Genomic DNA, 19,944 nt, shown 5'->3' on the forward strand with positions numbered 1-19,944 from the left:
GCTACAGCAGTACTTGGAAGTTTTATAGCATTAAGCACCTATATTAGAAAAGGATACAAGTCTCAATGAATGACTTTAGCTTCCATCTTAACAGAAAAAGAGCAAGTTAGACAAAGAGGCAGAAATGAAATATTAAATACCAGAACAGAAATGAATGAAACAAAACAGAGAAAGCTAAAAGCTGATTTGAGAGATCAATAAAATTGATAAACCTCTAGCCGGAAAAAAAAAAAAAAAAACCCACCCTGAAATTTACCAGCATCAGGATGAGTTGCAAGCGCACTAGAGTCTACAGATATTAAAAAACCTGCTGAACGGCAGGAGCTCTGATTCACTGCTGGTGGGAGTGCGAAGTGCTACAGCCACTCTGGCAAGTTTCTTCCTAAACATACTCTTACCCTGTGATCCAGCAGTTGTGCTCCTTGGTGTTTACCCAAAGGAGCTGAAAACCACACGAAGCCTGCACATGGATTTTACAGCAGCTTTATTCAGGACTGCCGAAACCTGGAAGCAAGATGTCCTTTAGTGCATGAATGGATGAACTATAGTACATTCAGACGACGGAACATGCAGTGCTGAGAAGAATTAAGCCATAAGCCTTGAAAAGTCATAGAGGGATGTTAAGAATATACTATTCAGTGAAAGAAGCCCATCTGGAAAAGCCACATATCATGTGATTCCGATTCTGTGGCATTCTGGAAAAGGCAGAGACAAAAAGATCGCTGCTTGCTAGGGGCTATGGGGAGTGTGATGGTTGGTTTCATGTCAACTTGACTGAGCTAAAGAATGCCCAGGTAGCTGGTGAGACTATTTCTGTGAGTGTCTGTGAGGGTGGTTCCAGAATAGATTAGTGTTTGAATCAGCAGACTAAGTAAAGAAGGTCCTCTCTCACGAATGTGGGCGGGCACCACTCAATCCATTGGGAGCCCAAATAGAACAAAAAGGCGAAGGAAGGGTGACTTGCTGGAACACCACCACTGCCTTACCTGGGCTTCCAGCTTGCAGGCAGTAAATCATAGAGCGTCTCAGTCCCTCATAATAAATCTCTTTCTGTGTTTCTATACATCCTATTGGTTCTGTTTTTCTGGAGAACCCAGCTAATACAGGGAGGGAGGGATGAACAGGTAGATCACAGAGGATTTTTATATCCTACATGAATATAGAAAATTTTCCTTACAAAAATTAGCAAATCAAATCCAGCAACATATAAAAAGGATGATACATTATGAACAAATTGATTTTTGCCCAGGAATGCAAAGATGGTTTAACATTAGAGATTTGATTAAGATAATTTACAGTGTTAGTAATACAGGGGGAAAGGCATATGCAACCTTGCAGGAAAAAAATGTAGAAAAAAAATTGACAGAATTCAACACCCACTTATGATAAAAACTCAGCAAACTAGGAATGGAAAGAAAATTCCTCAACTTCATAAAGTGCATCTATTGAGATACTATAGCTAGCCTCATGTAATGTGAAAGATGACTGGCAACAAGGCGAAGATACCTGTTCTTACCTCTCCTAGCCAGCGCAATACAGCAAGAAAAAGAAGGCCATGTACATTAGGAAGGAAGAAGTAAAAGTGTATTTATTTGCAGACTATGATCAAGTAATGCAGAAAATCATAGGGTGTCTTCAAAACTACTACTAGACATAGGAATTTATCAGGACCACAAAAAAATATAAAAATGAATTGTTCTTCATATTGGCAACAAACAGCTCAAAACTGAAGTTCATAGTATTATGATTGCAGTTTACAATAGCATCCAAAATATAAGAATTTAGGGTACATATGACAAAATATGTGTAAGAGTTGTATGATGAAAAGTAGAAAACATTGCTGAGAAAAGATTAGAGAACTATACTACATTCATGATTGGCAGACTCAGTGTTAATAAGATGTTAATTCTCCACAATTTGATCTATGGATTTAATGCTACTTTTAATCAAAATCCCAGTATGTTTTTTGTGGAAACTGATAATTTTAAAATTGATATGGAAATGCATAGGACCAAGAGTGGCCAAAATAATATGAAAGAAATAAAGTTGGAGGATTTACACTAATTAATTCTAGACTTACTATGCTGCTGACTTATGGATTGGTGGAAGAGAAATAGACCCACACATATATGGCCAATTGATTTGCTTGCAGCAGGGGAGCCAATACAATGTAGTGGGGAGGGGAAAATTATTATAACACATGGTGCTGCAAGAATCTGATATCCCTGTGGAAAGAAATTACCTGTGATACCCCGCCACCATCTTATACCACAAATAAACATTATTTTACAATCTAAACATAAAAACTAAAATTATAAAGCTTTTAGAAGAAAATGTAGGAGAGTATCTTCATGACTTTAGGGTAGGCAAAGATTCCTTAAGCACTCATTAAAGAGCCAGCCGTTGGCCAGGCATGGTGGCTCATGTCTGCAATCCCAGCACTTTGGGAGGCCAAGGCAGGAGGATCGCTTGAAGCCAGAAGTTTCCAGACCAGCCTGGTCAACATAGTGAGAACCCGTCTCTATTTGAAAAAGATAAAGGCCAGGCACAGGTGGCTCATGCCTGTAATCCCAACACTTTGGGAGGCCAATGTGGGAGGATTGCTTGAGCTCAGGAGTTAGAGACCAGCCTGGGCAACATAGTGAGATCCTGTCTTTATTAAAACTTTTTTTTTTTTTGAAAAGAACTAGCCATAAAATATTAACAAATTGAACTTCAGAATTAAACTTGTGCTTATCAAGACACCATTGAGAAAATGAAAAAAGCCACAACTGTATTCAAGGGTTTGTGTTTAAAATTCAATACTAAAAAGACAACCTGATTTTCAAAATGGACAAAATATTTGGATATGTCACCAAAGAAGTATAAATAGCTCAGTATATGAAAAGGTGTTCAGTATCACGGTCATCAAAGAAATGCAAATTAAAACGACATTCAGATGCCACTTTACATCCATTAAAATGGCTGAAATAAAACAGACCGACATGGGGGCTTCTCAGGAAATTGCAGGAAAGGCTGCAGCACAGCTTTCAGATTTTGCCTAGTCAACATCCACATAAAATTAGAGCAACTACAGAGGCAAACCCCAAACCCATGGACAGTATTTTCAAAGTAGGTAGGTGGCAAGGTAGCTGCAGATTCTCTAAAGCAGGTAGGAGGAGCTGGATGCCCGAGACCTGTGTGGCAGAAAGCCAGGCAAGCTCCAGGCAGACGGTGTTGAGGAGCGGAGGACATGGAAAGGCAATGGTGGCTGCAGGAACTGGAGAGTCAGCGCAGCCAACACTGTGGGGTCGTCTGTCTCTCCAGCATTAGGCAGCAGCAGGGGTCCCTGGGGGAGGGAGGGCTTAGGGGATGAAGCCTTCTAGTTCCTTTGAACTCATGAAACTGCCAGGGCGTGGAGTCAAAATTGAGCAAGACAGAGATAATAGAGAAACAGTAGCAAGTGAATAATAATAAAGAAAAAGGACACAGCTTGGAGAAGTAGAGGGAAGTGAAGCCAGGCATTGGCAGAAGAAGAGACCATAGCTTTAGCAGTGCAGGAAAACAGAAGAGGGAGCCTCTGCGAGGCTGGGAAAGCCGTCTGGGCCACGCTCCCCCGTGTGGGAGAGCCGTCTGGGCCGTGCTCCTCCATGTTCAGAACCTCAGTTCCCACCGGATGAGCAGCAGAAGATGATCAAGGCCAAGTCCCATACAAAGTGTAAGGAAAAGAGCTACATGGCATTTGTATAATGAAAGCACTCCAGAAGGATGTGCTCACAGAAGCGACCCAAATTGTAACATACTGATTCAAAAATGAGCTTAAGGCATGAGGAGAGTGACATGAGAGGACTAAACACAGCAAATCTGAAAACTCAGAATGTGGTGACGGAACTCAAGAAGCATGAGAAATTAAGAATAGATGAGGAACACGGGGGCAAAGACATAATAAGGCCTTTAAAGAAGTAGAATTTGACAAGAAGGAAACATTTTAAACAAAAAACACAAGTTCTGCTTCTGGCCAAGAAGGAGTAACAGGATCTGGGCTTGTCCTGGAGTAAAAAACTAGAGATGTAGAAAGAAAAACATGCAGAACCTCTTCAGCCAGTGGCTCCCAGGGACTGGCGGGACAGTAATCCCCCAGAAACGGCGAGGCCGAGACTCTCCCCACCTAGGACAGTTTCCTGACTTTGGCACAGGGAGGGGAACTTAAAAAGAGGCCCATCATCCTGTAGGTCGAGATGGACGCCGGAGTCCAGGGAGGCTGAGGTGGCTGGAATTTGCGTCGGAGGATGAAGGAGAGGAAGGAGCTAAACAGAGAGAAGGGCCAGAACCTGCACAGGGGCGCCTGGAGTCTGGCTGTATTGCAGTCTGTCCGTGGAAACTTACTCATGAGGCTGGGAGGCTACAAACTGAACAGCTCCCAAAGATCAGGTGGGGCTGGAAATCATTGAAGCTGCCACCAGCCAAGTAACAGGCCCCACTGAGTATTCAGGGCGCCCAGGGTATTCCCCGAAGGGCCATGCCTTAGGAGTGGGGCTGGACTCGGCCAAGGGTAAAGGCGCTGTCAGACTCATCTGAAAAGTGCTTCAAGAACAAGCTTCAAAAGGAAGAAACCAGCCGGGCACGGTGGCTCACGCCTGGAATCCCAGCACTTTGGGAGGCCAAGGCAGGCAGATCACCTCGAGAGCAGCCTGGCCAACTTGGAGAAAACCTGTCTCTACTAAAAATAAATAAATTTAGCTGGGCGTGGTAGCACACGCCTGTAATCCCAGCTACTTGGGAGGCCGAGGTGGGAGAGTCACTTGGACCCAGGAGGAGGAGGTTGCAGTGAGCCGAGATCGCGCCACTGCACTCCAGTCTGGGCGAGACAGAGCGAGACTCCGTCTAAAAAATATATATAACCGTCACCAGGAGAAAAAGGTGATTTAAACAGGCCTGGAGAGTTTGGGAGCGGGGAGCGGATCCCAAAGAGCCCTGGGCAGCCCCACCACTGCCGTGGCCTAGTTGCCATCACACCCCGGGGAGGAGCCCAGGCACCGTCACCCCCGCCGGTGGGGACAGGAAGGTCGTCACAGCGAAGGTTTGGGGAACAAACGGTTCAGCATAAGGAACAGATACAGTTTCATCAACAGGAATGTCACCAAGGAAGATGTTTGTTCACCAGACTGCCGTGAAGGAGAACCCTGGGGAGGACCCTGGCGGCGGAGGAGCTGGGGAGGCCGCGGAGTCTGATGTTGAGGGAGAAAAGGGTGAGGAGGCAGCAAATGTTCCAGGGCCTGGTGGGGCCCAGGTCAAGGCAGTAAACCTGCAGCCACCGTAACCACGACAGACGTGGGTCCTCCCCACAGTCACCAGCAGAATCACCAGAATCCTCAGTGGGGAACAGAAGGAAGGATGAGACAGCGCTGCCGCAGGCGAGGCCCCACCACGCAGGGAGGCTGGCAGAGTCCCACTTTCCTCCATGGAGGCCGCAGTTCTCCAGCCTCCGGGGCGGCCAGGAGCAGCGATGCAGGGGTGACGGCGCAGGGAGCGGGGAGACCAGCGAGGCAGCAAGTGTACCGGGGACGCAGACCACGATTCTACAGGGCCCACCTCACCCAAGACAGCCTGGAGAGGACAGCGATGAAGAGGATAAAGACAATCCAGGAGATGAGACCTAAGCACCAGCCACCTCAGCACCGGGGCCGCCACAACTTCAATTAGCGATGCGGTCGCCCAGAAAACCCTAAACCACAAGATGGCAAAGACACAGAAGCAGCTGATCCACCAGCTGAGAATTCCTCGCTCCAGGCTGAGCAGGGTGGGGCTGAGCAAATGCCAGCTGCTACCTCTACCATCACCCGGTTTAGTCATCAAACAAGAACTAGGGGCCGGGTGCGGTGGCTCACGCTTGTAATCCCAGCACTTTGGGAGGCCAAGGCGGGGCGGACCACGAAGTCAGGAGATCGAGACCATCCTGGCTAACATGGTGAAACCCCATCTCTACTAAAAATGCAAAAAATTAGCCAGGCGTGGTGGGCGCCTGCAGTCCCAGCTACTCGGAGAGGCTGAGGCAGGAGAATGGTGTGACCCCGGGAGGCGGAGCTTGCAGTGAGCCGAGATCGCGCCACTGCACTCCAGCCTGGGTGACAGAGTGAGGCTCCATCTCAAAAAAAAAAAAAAAAACAAGAACTAGTAAATTCCAGCGATAAGAAATGAACGAAAATTGGAGCTGAAGCCCGTAAGTGCCTGCTTTTTTGCTTTTTGTCCGTTGACCAGATAACTAGAACTATCTGCATTATCTGTGGGGCATGGGGTTTTTAATTATTTTTACCTAAAGACGTCTCTTTTTGGTAGTAACAAAGTGTTTTTTTAAAAAGCCTGGTTTTTCTCAATACGCCTTTAAAGGTTTTCAAATTATTTCATATCTGCTCAAGTTGAGATTTTTAAGAACTTCATTTTTAATTGTCGTAAAAGTTTACAACTTGATTTTTTCAAAAAAGTAACAAACTGCAAGCACCTGTTAATAAAAGTCTTAAATAAAAACAAACAGGCCTAGCAATGAAAGGATGGAATTAGCACACACTGGTGTTGAAAACGGCTTTGACAAATATGCTCAATGTGCTAAAAAAAAAAAAAAAGTATAGGAAAACTTGAAGATAATGAGGATTGAAACTGTCAAATCAGAATTAGTCAAGGTCACGAAAAATAAGGCAAATCTGAGAAACTACCAGATTACCAGTGTCCCAGAGGAGGCTAAGAGGACGGGTGAGGACCAAGCGCCACGTGGTGCCTAAGCCCTGTCCTGGAACAGAAAAAGGACATCATTGGAAAACCTGGTGAAACCTAAGTAGCCTGCAGGTTAGTTAACAGCAACGGACCAATGTTCGTTTCTTAGTTTTGACAAATGCGCCACGGTTAACATCAGGGGAACGGGATGAGGAGTGTATGCGAACTCTCTGTATCATTTCTGCCACTTTCCTAAAAGTAATCCCAAAGTGCTCCCAAATACTATATTATTAATATGAATATAAAGTAATTCACTTTAGAGATCTGAAAATGTTCTCCACAAAATTGACAAGAAACAGTTGTAAACTCCGTAAACATCTTTCAGTTTCCTTTTTGTCCTCCTTCCCCATTTTTTCCTTATAAATATGGGTGTTTTAATCAAAAAACATCTTTTTTACATATTATATTAACTTACGCTGTCAAGAGTATGTGTTTCCAAGAATCTTTCCTTCCTGTCTGAGTCAGGGTCCGCCGGGAAATGAGAAGGCGCGCATCTCTGGCATCTCGCAGAGCTGTGAGGGAAGGGACTGTGACAGTGTTAGCAGCCTCAGGGGCGCGGCCACCTCTGGGCCCGAAGGGTGAGAAGCAGCGTCCGCAGCCGTAGGCCTAGACGCAGGCAGCCGCTCCACCACCAGACAGCGGGAGCAGAAACACCTAGGTCCCTTGTCCTGCCTCCCGGCCTCCCCCCACAGCTCCCACCGGCTGAAATGAAGCAGGAGCCAGGAGACCAGAAGGGTCAGCCCTCTGGACCCGGCAGAGCAGGGGGGATTGCGGGGAGGGAGGTGACCACCTGGCACTCTGCATTCTGCCCGCCCTCCCTCCCTTTTGTGCTGGAGAAATAGTTGCAAGCTAAAGTTCCCACCTTCAGGTGAAAGGAAAGCTTAGAAATGAAAGTGAGAAATGCTCCGATAGACTCACGCGCCAAGAAGACACAGAACGGGGCTGCGTTCTCCCACAGCGGGCAAGAGGGCGGGAGAACTTCCTGGAGCAGGCCAGGCGGCCTTGGGATGGACAAGGTCCCGGCGGAACGCACAGCAGTTAGGAAGCATCGAGGCACGCGCATGCATCCCAAGGTCAGGGAATAGCAGGTCGTTCTGTTCTGAAAGCGAAGGGTCTTCCTGGCTGGGGCTACTGGGATGAAGCCCTGAGCCGGGCAGGCTGCAGAGTGTGAGGATGGCGCGGGGCTCTGGTGTGGGCGCCTGGAAGCGGGTAGCTGCCATTCCGAGTGAGGAGATATTGGTGGAATCGTTCTGGGGAAGAGAAAAAGGATGAAGTCTCTGCAGTGGAGCTTTTGCAGGCCGAGTGAGCAGGCTGCAGGGTCATGCCAGGGGTCTAGAGCTCAGAAGGGAGGCGTCTGGAACGCTGTTCCCACCATGTTGGGTTAAGTTGTAGGTTTGGATGAAGTCAGCGTGGCGAGAGCAGAGGATGAGAAGAGCTGAGAAAAGTGTGGGGGGTGCTAGTATTTAAAAGGTCTGAGAAAAGTGTGGGGGGTGCTAGTATTTAAAAGGTACACAAAAAGTTGAGGCTGTGGAGTTGGCAGCAGTGGGAATAGCAGGGCTGGAGTGAGGGAGGGATGGTGGAAGGAGGAGGGGTCACCTATGCACGGGGCCTCTGCTGAGAAGTCATAACCTCGTGTGCTCTGCCTGCATCAACTTGTTCTTCAGGAAGCAAAGTTTCGTAAGGTTGCCATCAAGGAAGAAGGAATACTTTTAACATTCCTGTGGTTAGGATAAAAACTAGGTTAAAAGAATTTCTGGGACCCAGGAGTAATGTCTTCAAAAACGAGAACCCCTGCAGGAACAGAGCATCAGAAACTGCATAGGGGGCGGAATGAGGGCGCTGGCCCCGGGATGGATGCTGGAGCATCCTCAGGACAAAGTGGATGGAGAGTCTGTAGTACCAGCTGGGACATGTCACAGGCAAAACCCTGGCACCAGAGACAGGGTCCCAGTGAGATCTCCGCCCCTGAAAGTCTCGATGGACCCACCATGGGGTCTGAGGACACAGGAGCAAGCAGGGCTGGGGTGCAAGATTCCCAGAGACCTAGAGTAAGGCTGTGGCTGACCGGGGATGAGCAGACAGCTGACCCTCCTAGCAAGTAGAACATGGCTTCCATTTTAGAAGATCCTGAACACTTGAAGGAGCCTCCAGGAACTACACATAAAGCCGTGCTGTCAACGGCACGGCAGGAAGAAAATGAGACCTCAGAGTGGCGCTGGGCACTGAGCTGGAGCACGGAGCACATTGGGCAAACAGGCACCGTCGGTCTACTCACCTCCCCACGAGAAGAACCTTGCTTTGCTGATATTTACCCAATTTCTTTAGATATTTGGGAAAGGATCCTTCAACTCTGCCAGAAGGTGATGGGAGCGGGAGTCCTCCCGGGCACAGCTGGAAACCTGATGGAAGTGCTGAGGCCGCCTTATCTAGGAACACATTTAAGTCTAGTAAGCACAGTTAAAAACATTATTCTGCCTCTTGTAACAAGTCTCTCTCGTTACATAGTCGTAACTGAAATATTTACATTTTTAATGTTTTGAATGTAGCACTTCTCATTTCAAAGCTGCTGCCAGTGTATGTGACAGTGGGCCCCAGGGAACAGGCCGCCGGGGGCTTTACTGCATTGCTGTGAAGCTGAGGGAGTGCTGGTGACTCTGCTGTTGAGACTGTCCTTTCCTATTACAATAGGGCAGGATGGCCCCTAGGCTCAGGGCCAAAGGATAAAGTCAGACTCTGCGCCTTTTCTCTTTCCATGGTGTTCACAGTAAACAGCCCATTCTTTGGAATCTGTCTACGTTGTTCCTGGGCATTTGAAGTGGGACAGTTTTAGTGTTTGTGTCTGAGCCTAATAAAAAATGCACTAATATCATAGAAGCCATGAATTACCGCATAGCTATGGTTTCCTGGAAGAGTTGGCTTCCGTTATCATTCTTTTGAGACAAGAACTTGCTCTGTCACCCAGGTGGGAGTGCAGTGGTACAATCTCAGCTCGTTGCAGCCTTGACTTCCCAGACTCAAGTGATCCTCCTGCCTCAGCCTCCCAAGTGGCTGGGACTACAGGTGCGCACAACCTCACCTGGCTAATGATTTTTTGTAGAGACAGGTCTATGTTGCCCAAGCTGGTCTTGAACTCTTGGCCTCAAGTGATTCTCCCACCTTGGCCTCCCTCCTGTTTTTCAGATTACTATTAAATACATACCTTAATGATGAAAAAAGAATGGGGTAGAGCCCTTAGAGGGAAAAGATTAAAGCAGCAATGTGGGAAGAAAGCCAAGAAAGGGTTCTGCTCCAAAAGCAGGGGCTGGAGAGAATTTCAGAGACAGCAGCTGCCACCGCCACCGGAGACAGGAAACCCTAATGGCCAGATGATCATCTACTGCATCGGACGCCAAATCAGACTAAGTGTGTTTCTGCTTGGTGACTAGAACAGAGGGCAGTGCAGCCTCCAAGTGACATGGGGCCAAAGGAGGAGGATGGAGAAGCTGAGGAGAGACCGAGACAAGGCGGTTTTGAAATGGGAAATGGTTGAGCCATCTACATGCAAAATACCTCAACTGCTGCCAGCTCCCTCCATGTCATGACCATCCGCCTAGCCCAGGGCACCCCTCACTCCTCCTGGGACTCATACGTAGCCCACTCAGCCTCAGTGTACACACACTGGTGCCCCACAGGTGGGCTGCCTCTTCTGGGCAGCGTGTCACCTCTGTGCACAGTGGGAACTCAGCACCGTCCAGCAGCGGCTTCCTGCTGACCCAGGGCGAGCTAAACCTGCGCCACTCACCCTTGCTTTTCTCTCATCTCACCTCCTGCCACTCTGTCCCAGCCACACCTGCCTCTCAGGTACTGGCAGCATCAGCCTCTTTCAGATCTCAAGGCTCCTGCATGAGGTGTCCCCTCTGCCAGGCAAGCTTCTGCCGCGCTCCTCCTGAGGCCAGCTCCTCTTCATCCTTCAGGTCTTGCTTAAATGTCGCCTCCTTAGGAAGGCCCCCATGGGACTCCCAGCCCACTTCCCATCTAAAACAGTCACCTGTTTTTGTCCATTCCCCGCACTAGAAGGCAAGCTCCATGGTGGGCTAGGAATGCTGGCTAGTTTAGTGTTTGTGACGTCCAAGTTAAAAATCTGTCCTAGAAACTAAAGGGGATTCTGAGCAGTTTTTTTCTTAACCCCTTTATATTTATGTTAAATAATTGAATATGATAGAAAGTAAGTCTACCACATAGAATAAGTCTGAAAAACTGCCTCAAAAAAAAAAAGAAAGAAAAAATACAACAACACAACATAACCAAGACTACATTTACCAATTAAACAAAAACAGGCTTTGAACAAAGCACCAAGGATATTCTAAATTTGGTAAACACCCTAAAAAGATACAGAAGTTCCCTTCTTTATTCAGTTGAAGGGAAGGAAAAAGTGTCATAATTAGAATGAATTATGAATTTACATCTAAACTTATTTGAAAATCTAAGAAAACCAAGTTGATTACATCAACACTCTAACTGTGAAAGATATATCAGATGGTCAGTGAACTTCAGACAATCAATTTAAGAGCTCAAATTTGAATATGAGGAGTTAACAGAGAAGCTCTAGGCAGCTCTTATAGATGTAAAATATTTTATTTGTAAATGGTGATCTTCTAAATCTGTGTCCACAAATTCCAAAACCCATAACACTCTGTATACTTCAAAAAATTCAATTTTTGCCAACATTAGATACTATTATACAGAACAGAAAGCAACAAAAACCCGGTAGGACAAATACTGGTAGGATGTCAGGATATTGTACAAGAGAAGAAAAATATTCAGGAAACAAATTTCATACAGCTATTTATCAAGAGAAAAATATATACAATTGATTTATTCTGTAAGATAAAAATACATCATGCCATATACAAGTTCCGAACTGCATCACTGAATATACCAACAGTTTACAGTCCACTTGAATTGTGCACACAAAACTTCATTTTATACTTAGCCTGTGAAGTGTCAGTACCAGAATTTTAAGTACAAAATAAAAAGCTAACCTGGTTCAAAATGCTGATTAAGTTTCTACAAGCAAACACAAAACAGTGTTTTTTTTATTAAAGAAATGTAAACAAACAGTTCATACAAACACATTTTAAAATTACATCTTCCAAAAACCCTATTGCCAGAGTCCTGCAGCTGTAAGCATAATCACATCTCCTTTTTTTTTTTTTTAACTTTTTCAAATTTTTGTGTTAAATAGAAGGCTAAAGGGTTAGATTTAAGTTTCTGCTACATGATCCTATTATGTTTACATGATTCTCTGTGGCCTGAAACAAAGTTCTAATCAAAACTACTTTTGCTGAAGAAAAAATTCAGCCTCCATTTGGGTGTATTTTTAAGCAGTTATTCACAGTTATCACAAATTGTAAGCACAAAAAAACCTGACTGAAGAAGTAGGGATGCAACAATATAATATGAAAAAATTAGTTTAAATTACCAAAACAGCTATAAAAGTTGTAGTCGTAGCATACGCCCCGCTCTGTCAGAAGTAAGGTGTATAAAACCATTAAGTACTAATAGACTGCAGTTTCCAAAAAACCCCAAACCTTCTAGGTTGAAATTTTGGTTATTACATAATTATAATGGCATATTTTATAACACAAAATTATATTGTAACATCCCTATGAACATTTTATAAGCACCCGAGCTGCTGCAGAGCCTGGTAGCATTTGGTCAATAACTATTTTTATACTGTATTTTTTCTCAAAATATTTACATATCTGTACAAAGTAACAGGGTTTGTTAGTTCTGCAGGTAACAGCAGCAGCTTGGCTTTCTTCTAACTTTATTTAAAAATAGCTTCATTCACTTATTCAATAATAAATACAAAAGTTTCTCTTATTTTACAGAAATCAAAAACTACAATAAACTGACTCATGGAATCAAGTATTTAAATGTATTTAGTGCAAGTTATTATCCCTTAGCTCTATCCCTAAGGAAGTCATTTCAGTACATTCCTTGTTCAGTGGTGTCTACTTTATTTAAAAACATTTTGAAGTTAGAGGGCCTGCCCCTTTTTAATAAGGCCGTGGCCAGCACTCTCTGTCCCCTTCGCTGGTGATTTCAGTCTTACATTCATAGGAAGGCCCCCGCCCGGGGCAGGGCAGCCATCGGCTCTTTGCCCCAGTAAAAGTTTCTCCTTAGTGAGACTAAAAAACCAAAACAACGAAACCCACCCACAAGGGAAAAAAAACAAAAAACAAAAAACAAACAAACAAAAAAAGAAAGAAAAGGAAAAGAAAAAAAAGCAAAAGTGCTGGACCATTCTGTAATTCCGTTTAACCTCGGCCACTTCAGGAACGCTGCTCTGTCAGCTTCCTCCTGGCGCTTCTTTAACCTAAAGGACTGAGGAAATCAGAACTCCCAGAAGCTTCTTCAAAAAGTCATAAAACAGAAAACAAAAATATCTTTCTGTCTGCAAAATTCCAATGGTGTGTTGAATCGCCTCTTCCTAGGGACAAGCCGCCCGCTGAGATAGCAAGGAATGCATTTCAGTTCATCCACTTCCGGCAGTTGACAGCTCCACAGTGACACGGAATCTTGTGCTGGTCATCTTCAAAGTCAAACTTATAGTCATAGCAGAGCTGCCCACAGCAAAGACACAGGGTAAGAAAGGACAGCAAGGAAGGCAATGGCGTTTCTGCTTCCATCTCCCTTGCATTTTAAAACCAGCAAACAAAACAGACGTAAATTAAGGAAGACCTGATTTCCTGAGGTTCCATGGCACCCTGGGGAACCCTGAAAAGAGGCACTGTGCTCACACAGAGGAAATGAGGGAGGCAGTATTTTTAAACAGCCAGATCTGAGAAAGGGGAGCCTGACCGGAGAAAGCTATATTTCTGTGACTTCTCATAATGCTGTCCCTGCAAGTGGATGGAGGGGACTGGAAGGGCAACTGCTTTCCTACCCCTCTCCCTAAAACCTAGAAGGCTTTCACCTCCCCTGATTTACTGAATGGGGCCTGCAAGTCTGGGTGAGATGAACTGCCAGCTAACACTATTTTCCCTTTTTCATTTTTCCTCACTCAAGACTGAAAGGATGTCTTTCTATTTAGAGGTCACCAAATTAACATCTCAGACCAATCAAGGTAGGTGGGAGTCTGTGTGAGTCCCACGGTACAAGCCTCACTGCGTGGCCCCTGCAACCCCCACCACCCCAGAGAGACCCGATGCTGCAAAATGAAGGGGAGGCCCAGTAATTTCTAGGTCTCTTCTGATTAAATGATTCGAGCCACTAGCTGGAAAGACTCTACACAGAAAGGAAGGAAGCCAGTGTTACTGAGTTGTTCCTGGCAGTGACTCCACTGCTTTCTTTCAGGTGTCTGCTGAGTCCTTCCAAGAGCCTGGTAAGGAAGTCATTTTCTCCATCTTGCAGAAGATAAAATAGGGGCTCACATTAAACTATTTACTCAAGAATACTCAAGTAGGAAGGGGGCAGGTGGCCCTGGGCTCAGCTGAGTCTCTTCTGACCATGGTATCCACTGGTTACTGGCACCATGCCAGGGCTCCCACACACTGTCTTATTTACACATGTTACTTTGAGATGTATAATGGGCCTTGGGTCTAGTCGGATCCTTATTCTTGACTAAGAAAGGAGATTCCGCAAAGACCCAAAATACGGATAGAATCCCACGAATCCCATGGCTATGTTCACGAAGGGAGAGGAGCACCAACAAAGTCAAGTCCCTCAGGTGCCTCACTCCCCAAATGCGGGACGTTTCCTACAGAAACCAAGCCTGCTGCTCAGTGACAGCTTTCCAGGAAATGCCAATTCCAGAACCAAGGTACCTGAATCACAGTGGGAAAGACCAAGTTGGGAAACAAATGCAGCAATTAAGGCCAATAATAATCCCAACGGGTGAGACGCTGGACCAGAGTCACCTCTGAGAGCACGGAGACAAATAGCAAGCTTGGCACTCGGCATTTGGAAGACAACCCCTACCTGAACTGGTGGAGAATGTGTCGATGTGGGCACTCGGTTAAGCATGCACTGATCGTCAGCGTGAGCACACAATCCTCAGCAGCACTGCTGCCCAGATTGGCCGCCCATAGCCCAACAGTGCCATCCCAGGAGCCACGGCCCTCTTGGAGACAGAAGGGGATGCTCTTTAGAGGGGACACTGCCAAACTGTGTCCAGGTTAAGGGGATAAAGAAGGCTCCTATGGCACATAGAAATGATACCACCTGGCTGCCATGGGGATGCTGGACCCGTGGCACAGAAGGGAAGGGAGAAGTGACAGCAAATGCTCACAGAGCTGCCATGTGGAGGAAGGTGGAACTAGAATGCCTGAAGGGTGAAATATTACAGGGTGGGAACATCTGGCCTACTACAGAGAGAGTTTTTATCACAACAAAGAACTGAGAAACAAGTGAGTAAGTTACCTGTGTGAGGAGGGAACTATTCGCCCAGGATCTGAACAACATGGCAGATGTAATCGCTCAGACTCTTACCTCTTCTCCTTTCTGGATTCTCCGATTGGAGCTGATGATAATTTTGTGTCCTCTCTCAAAAGTCACCACTTCAGCCACACAATTAGGTGCACACGAATGGTTGATATACCTGCAAGCCACCACGTCAGAAAACTATATTGTAAAACAGCTATAAGCAGCTTTAAAAACTTCCCATTTATTGAGAAAGCAGTTTTTGCTAATTAAATTTCTATTTGCCCATTGGTAGAAGCACAAATATAAAATTTAAATAAAAATTCTCAAAACTCATTTGCTCTGAATTTTTAATCACTGCCAGGCTGCAGTGAGAGCCTTTCCCTTGGCTTGTGTTCTCTCCACCAGCACTGGCCCCATGAGCAAAAGCACCCCCGTCAGGTTCCTCGCTGTCTCACCTTGCAGGCCCTCCTGTGAGCGTCGCGTCAATCACGTGGTCGTTATCCATGCGGAACATGTACACACCACGGTTCTGAGGGAAAAGTCAGGTAGTCATCAATGTCGACCTGAAACTCCCCTCTGTGTTCCTATCCACACCAGGAGGACTCACTCGAAACTGAACGGCACCCTGATCACCCTTACTGTGGATATTCTATTAGGCACAGATGACATTTACATGGCACGGATGGAAAGCATGGAATCAGTAGGTTGTGTGTGAAGCCAGGCTCATTAATTTACAGTTATCTATCAAAGTAAACCATAACACCAATTGAAAGATAAAACTGATAAAAATACAATAATATATAGATATGGCTTTTGTTTAAAGCTGAATGCAGCATGACAGATTGCATTCTGCCTTTCAGGGTGTCTGGTTGGCATGGAGAAAGGGAGAGGATGATGGTGCTGTTTATACAATCGCAGGGACCAGACACCTACCTGAGACTCATAAAGTTTCTCTTTTCTGTTTGCTACTTCATTCCGAATGATAGTCCCGATATACTCAATGACCATGGTGTGCTTCTCAATGTCTCTAGCAGCATACAGGCCCAGCCCCTAAAAAAAAAAAAAAGGGTTGACATACTTCCAATGTATGTGACAACAAGTCTTTTTTCTCTTTTTCATACAAAGGTTTTACCCTTGGGTCTTATTAGAAGCCATACTTAAGTTTCACTTGAACTCAAATCATTTTTGAATATGCTATTTTCTGAAATTTAAAAAATTGGACATTTTTACTACTTAAAACTATGCCATCACTAGCTTATTCCTGTCTTTTTTAGCACTAAATTCTTAGGGTCTATGTATAAAGTAATACTGTGGCTTGGCTGCCTTATGTATTAGGCTGTCTAACCTTCCGGATGAGATAGCTGAGTTCCCACCAACTAAATAAGCTTATTGACTTGTGGTGTTTATTTTACCCCAATACTATTTCAAAAAAGACATAATAAATTTAGTAACATAGAAATCGGGCTAACTATAACCAATCACTGATACTGTAAACAGGGTTCAGACTTGGCTCTGAGTTTCCCAGGAGCCAGGGCAAAGAGCAGACACAGGAAACGTCACTCTGCTGTAAATATCAGGAATGTTGGAAACAAATGAAGCTCTTGGGGAAGGTAAATTTTTCACTAATACAAACTTCTGAGGCTGGGAAAGAAGTCTGAACCGGCTGAAGTGGAAGCAGCTCTCCCTGCGCAGCTTGTACTCCCGTGCTGGTGGCCTGCTAGGTGCACTATTTTAGGTTGGTAGCACAACTTGTAGAGAAGCATACTAAAAAAAATATGGGTCTTTCCCATAAATAGTTGTATTTTCTTGACCCAATTTTGGGTTTTTGCACTTAATTCTGACTAGAAGGCAACTGAATGCAAAAGTACTAGACTAGATGCAACTGAATCAGAAGTACTAGACTAGAATGCAATTCTAGAACTGAATTGAATTCTGGAATGCAGAAATCAACTGCATTCTAGTCGGAATTACTAGGAGGACCATGTGCTGCCCCAGCTGCGTCCTCATGAAGCATATCCAGGAGCACACGGTGGGAAGGGCCATGTGAGAGACTTTAGTATGTGAACTGATTTATCCTCTGAACAAGCATCTTTATCTGTTCTACTCCAGATACAACTCACAAGTGAATGAACCAGAACACACAAAAAGTATGTATGGAGATCAATATAGTGTGCTTTAAGAATAAACAAGATCAGTGGAAATGAAGAGATTCCAAATGGGCCAGGCGTGGTGGCTCACGCCTATAATCCCAGCAAAGACTTTGGGAAGCCAAAGCAGGCGGATCCCTTGAGGTCAGGAGTTCAAGACCAGCCTGGCCAACATGGTGAAACCCCGTCTCTACTAAAAATACAAAAATTAGCTGGGCGTGGTGACGCGTGCCTATAATCCCAGCTACTAGGGCGGCTTAGGCAAGAGAACTGCTTGAGCCCCAGAGGCAGAGGTTGCAGTGAGCTGAGATCATGCCACTGCACTCCAGCCTGGGCAACAGAGTGAGACTCCAGAGGCTGAGGCATGAGAATTGCTTTAATCTGGGAGGCAGAGGTTGCAGTGAGCCGAGATGGCACCACTGCACTCCAGTCTGGGTGACAGAGTGAGACTCCATCTCAGAAAAGAGAAATAGATCCCTGCATGTATGAAAATTTAACGTATAGTAGTAACTGGTATTAAAATTCAGTTTATAGTCAAGATTTCGTGGGGTTAAAAGAAGAAAAAGGCCAGGTGCGGTGGCTCACACCTGTAATACCAGCACTTTGGGAGGCAGAGGTGGGCGGGTCACAAGGTCAGGAGTTTGAGGACCAGCCTGGCCAATATGGTGAAACCCCATCTCTACTTAAAAAAAAAAAAAAAAAAAAAAATTAGCCAGGCATGGTGGTGCACACCTTGGTCCCAGTTACTTGGGAGGCTGAGGCAGAAGAATTGCTTGAACCTGGGAGGCAGAGGTTGCAGTGAGCCGAGATTGCACCACTGCACTCGAGCCTGGGTGACAGAGGAAGACTCCGTCTCAAACAAAAAAAAATTCAGGCCAGCCACAGGGGCTCATTCCCGTAATCCCAGCACTTTGGGAGGCCGAGGCAGGTGAATTGCTTGAGTGCAGGAGTTCAAGACCAGCCTGGACAACATGGCAAAACCTCATCTCTAAAAAAATATTTTTAAAAAATAGCCAAGTATTGTGGCATGCGCCTGTAGCCCTGGCTACTCAGGAGGCTGAGGTTAAGAGGATTGCTTGAGCCCAGGAGATCGGAGCTGCAGTGAGCTGAGATTGTACCACCGCACTCCAGCCTGGGCAACAGAGTGAGACCCTGTCTCAAAAAAGAAGAAAGAAAATCAGTTACATATGAGTGGGTTACTTCTAAATGGCCCTTCAACAACTGGTTATCCAATGGAAGAAAACGAAATTATATTTTAAAAATGTTATGCAAGAAAAACTCTAGAATACATATATAATCTAGGGTCTTGACCAAGACTAGATGCAATAGAAAATTATGTATGTTTGTCTATATAAAAATTAACTTTTACAAGAAAAAAGATGCCATACTTGCTGGTAGGCAAAGGATATTTTGTAGGGGAAAATTCTGAATAGTGTAAATTGCTAAAAATTGAAAAATGGACAAAGGATATGAATACGCAATTCCTACGAAAGCAAATCCAAATGGCCGACATGAAAAGCTGCCTATTCAATTAAGGTAACAACATCAGTCAAATTTATCAGACGAACTAAACAAACAAATAGTAACACCAACTACAAATGGGAAACAAGAAAACAGTCTCACATGCTGCAGGAAGAAGTGTGCAACGAGAGCCTTTTTAGAAAACTGGCAATATCTATTTAAATGAAAAGTACACACGCTTTTACACAGAAACCTTACTTTTGGGAATATATCCCATAGGAGTGAAACTATTAATTCATTGTGATATCTGTACAAGATATAGCAACACTGTTTGTTATGAGAAAAATTATAAATAAAATAAACACTCATCAGTAATGCGGTGGTTTAACTGCAGTTCATCAACACTGTGGAACATCACGTAACCATTAAAAAGAATGAAATGAAGCTACCTCAGGTAATCGAGAGGGACCTCTGGGTATTACGGAAAAAAAGAAGATGGAGAAAAATAAATATAACATGATTCCATTTTTATATATGTACATAAAAGTGTATATATTTCTAAGATATTAGTACAGAAAAACAGGATACATATTAGATCATCCACAGGATCCCCAGGGAGGTGGACAGATGGGAGGGTGGCAGGATGAAATGAGTAAAGAGACAGAAACCAGAGCTCCCAAAAATGCTTCAGGTTAAAGATGACAGGTTGAACACAGTTAAGATACCCACTAAAATCACAGTAAAAGCACACTCCTCAAGAACACGAATGGGTGTAAGAGTGAATGGACTATTTAAAATGAAAAGTAATTGACTTAGCAGGGGAAAGCTAGAACTGGAAGGAGTAGAGGCAAAGCACTAATTCACACACAGAATCCGAGAGAGGCTCAACAGAATCCGAGAGATGCTCAACAGAGAGGGGCAACAGCAGAGAAAACACAGATACTCCAATCATAATGTAAAAACAAAATATCAAACAAGATCAAGAGCAGAAAGGGCTCGTAGCTAATCTCTAAAAAATAGACAAGAAAGATTAGCAGATAAAGTAGAAGAAGTCTCAGCAAGAACAGAGAGACAAGGAAACCAAAAACAGAAGGGGAGGAAGGATATAAGACAGAAATTATTCTCTGGCATGCATGAGAATCATCCAGGGGGCCCCACCTCCAGAGCTGGATTCAGTGAG

At 44.8% G+C, this 19,944-nt stretch overlaps 1 protein-coding gene across 20 annotated transcripts in view; it reads right to left on the minus strand.

The window, feature by feature from the left end:
• Positions 1-11,342: 11,342 nt before the first annotated feature.
• The window catches only part of KMT2C (lysine methyltransferase 2C), a 306,855-nt gene continuing 298,253 nt past the window's right edge, over positions 11,343-19,944 (minus strand). For all 20 annotated transcript variants that reach the window (XM_063641729.1, XM_063641734.1, XM_063641726.1 and 17 more), the window contains 4 exons: positions 16,090-16,206; positions 15,612-15,685; positions 15,223-15,331; positions 11,343-13,355 (listed from right to left, as the gene is read on the minus strand). In XM_063641729.1, coding sequence (XP_063497799.1) covers positions 13,263-13,355; positions 15,223-15,331; positions 15,612-15,685; positions 16,090-16,206 — 393 coding nt within the window. In that variant the 3' untranslated portion in view covers positions 11,343-13,262. The remainder of the gene's footprint in view (positions 13,356-15,222; positions 15,332-15,611; positions 15,686-16,089; positions 16,207-19,944) is intronic.

The sequence above is a fragment of the Symphalangus syndactylus genome, chromosome 6 (genome assembly GCF_028878055.3).
Source record: "Symphalangus syndactylus isolate Jambi chromosome 6, NHGRI_mSymSyn1-v2.1_pri, whole genome shotgun sequence".
NCBI lineage: Eukaryota > Metazoa > Chordata > Mammalia > Primates > Hylobatidae > Symphalangus > Symphalangus syndactylus.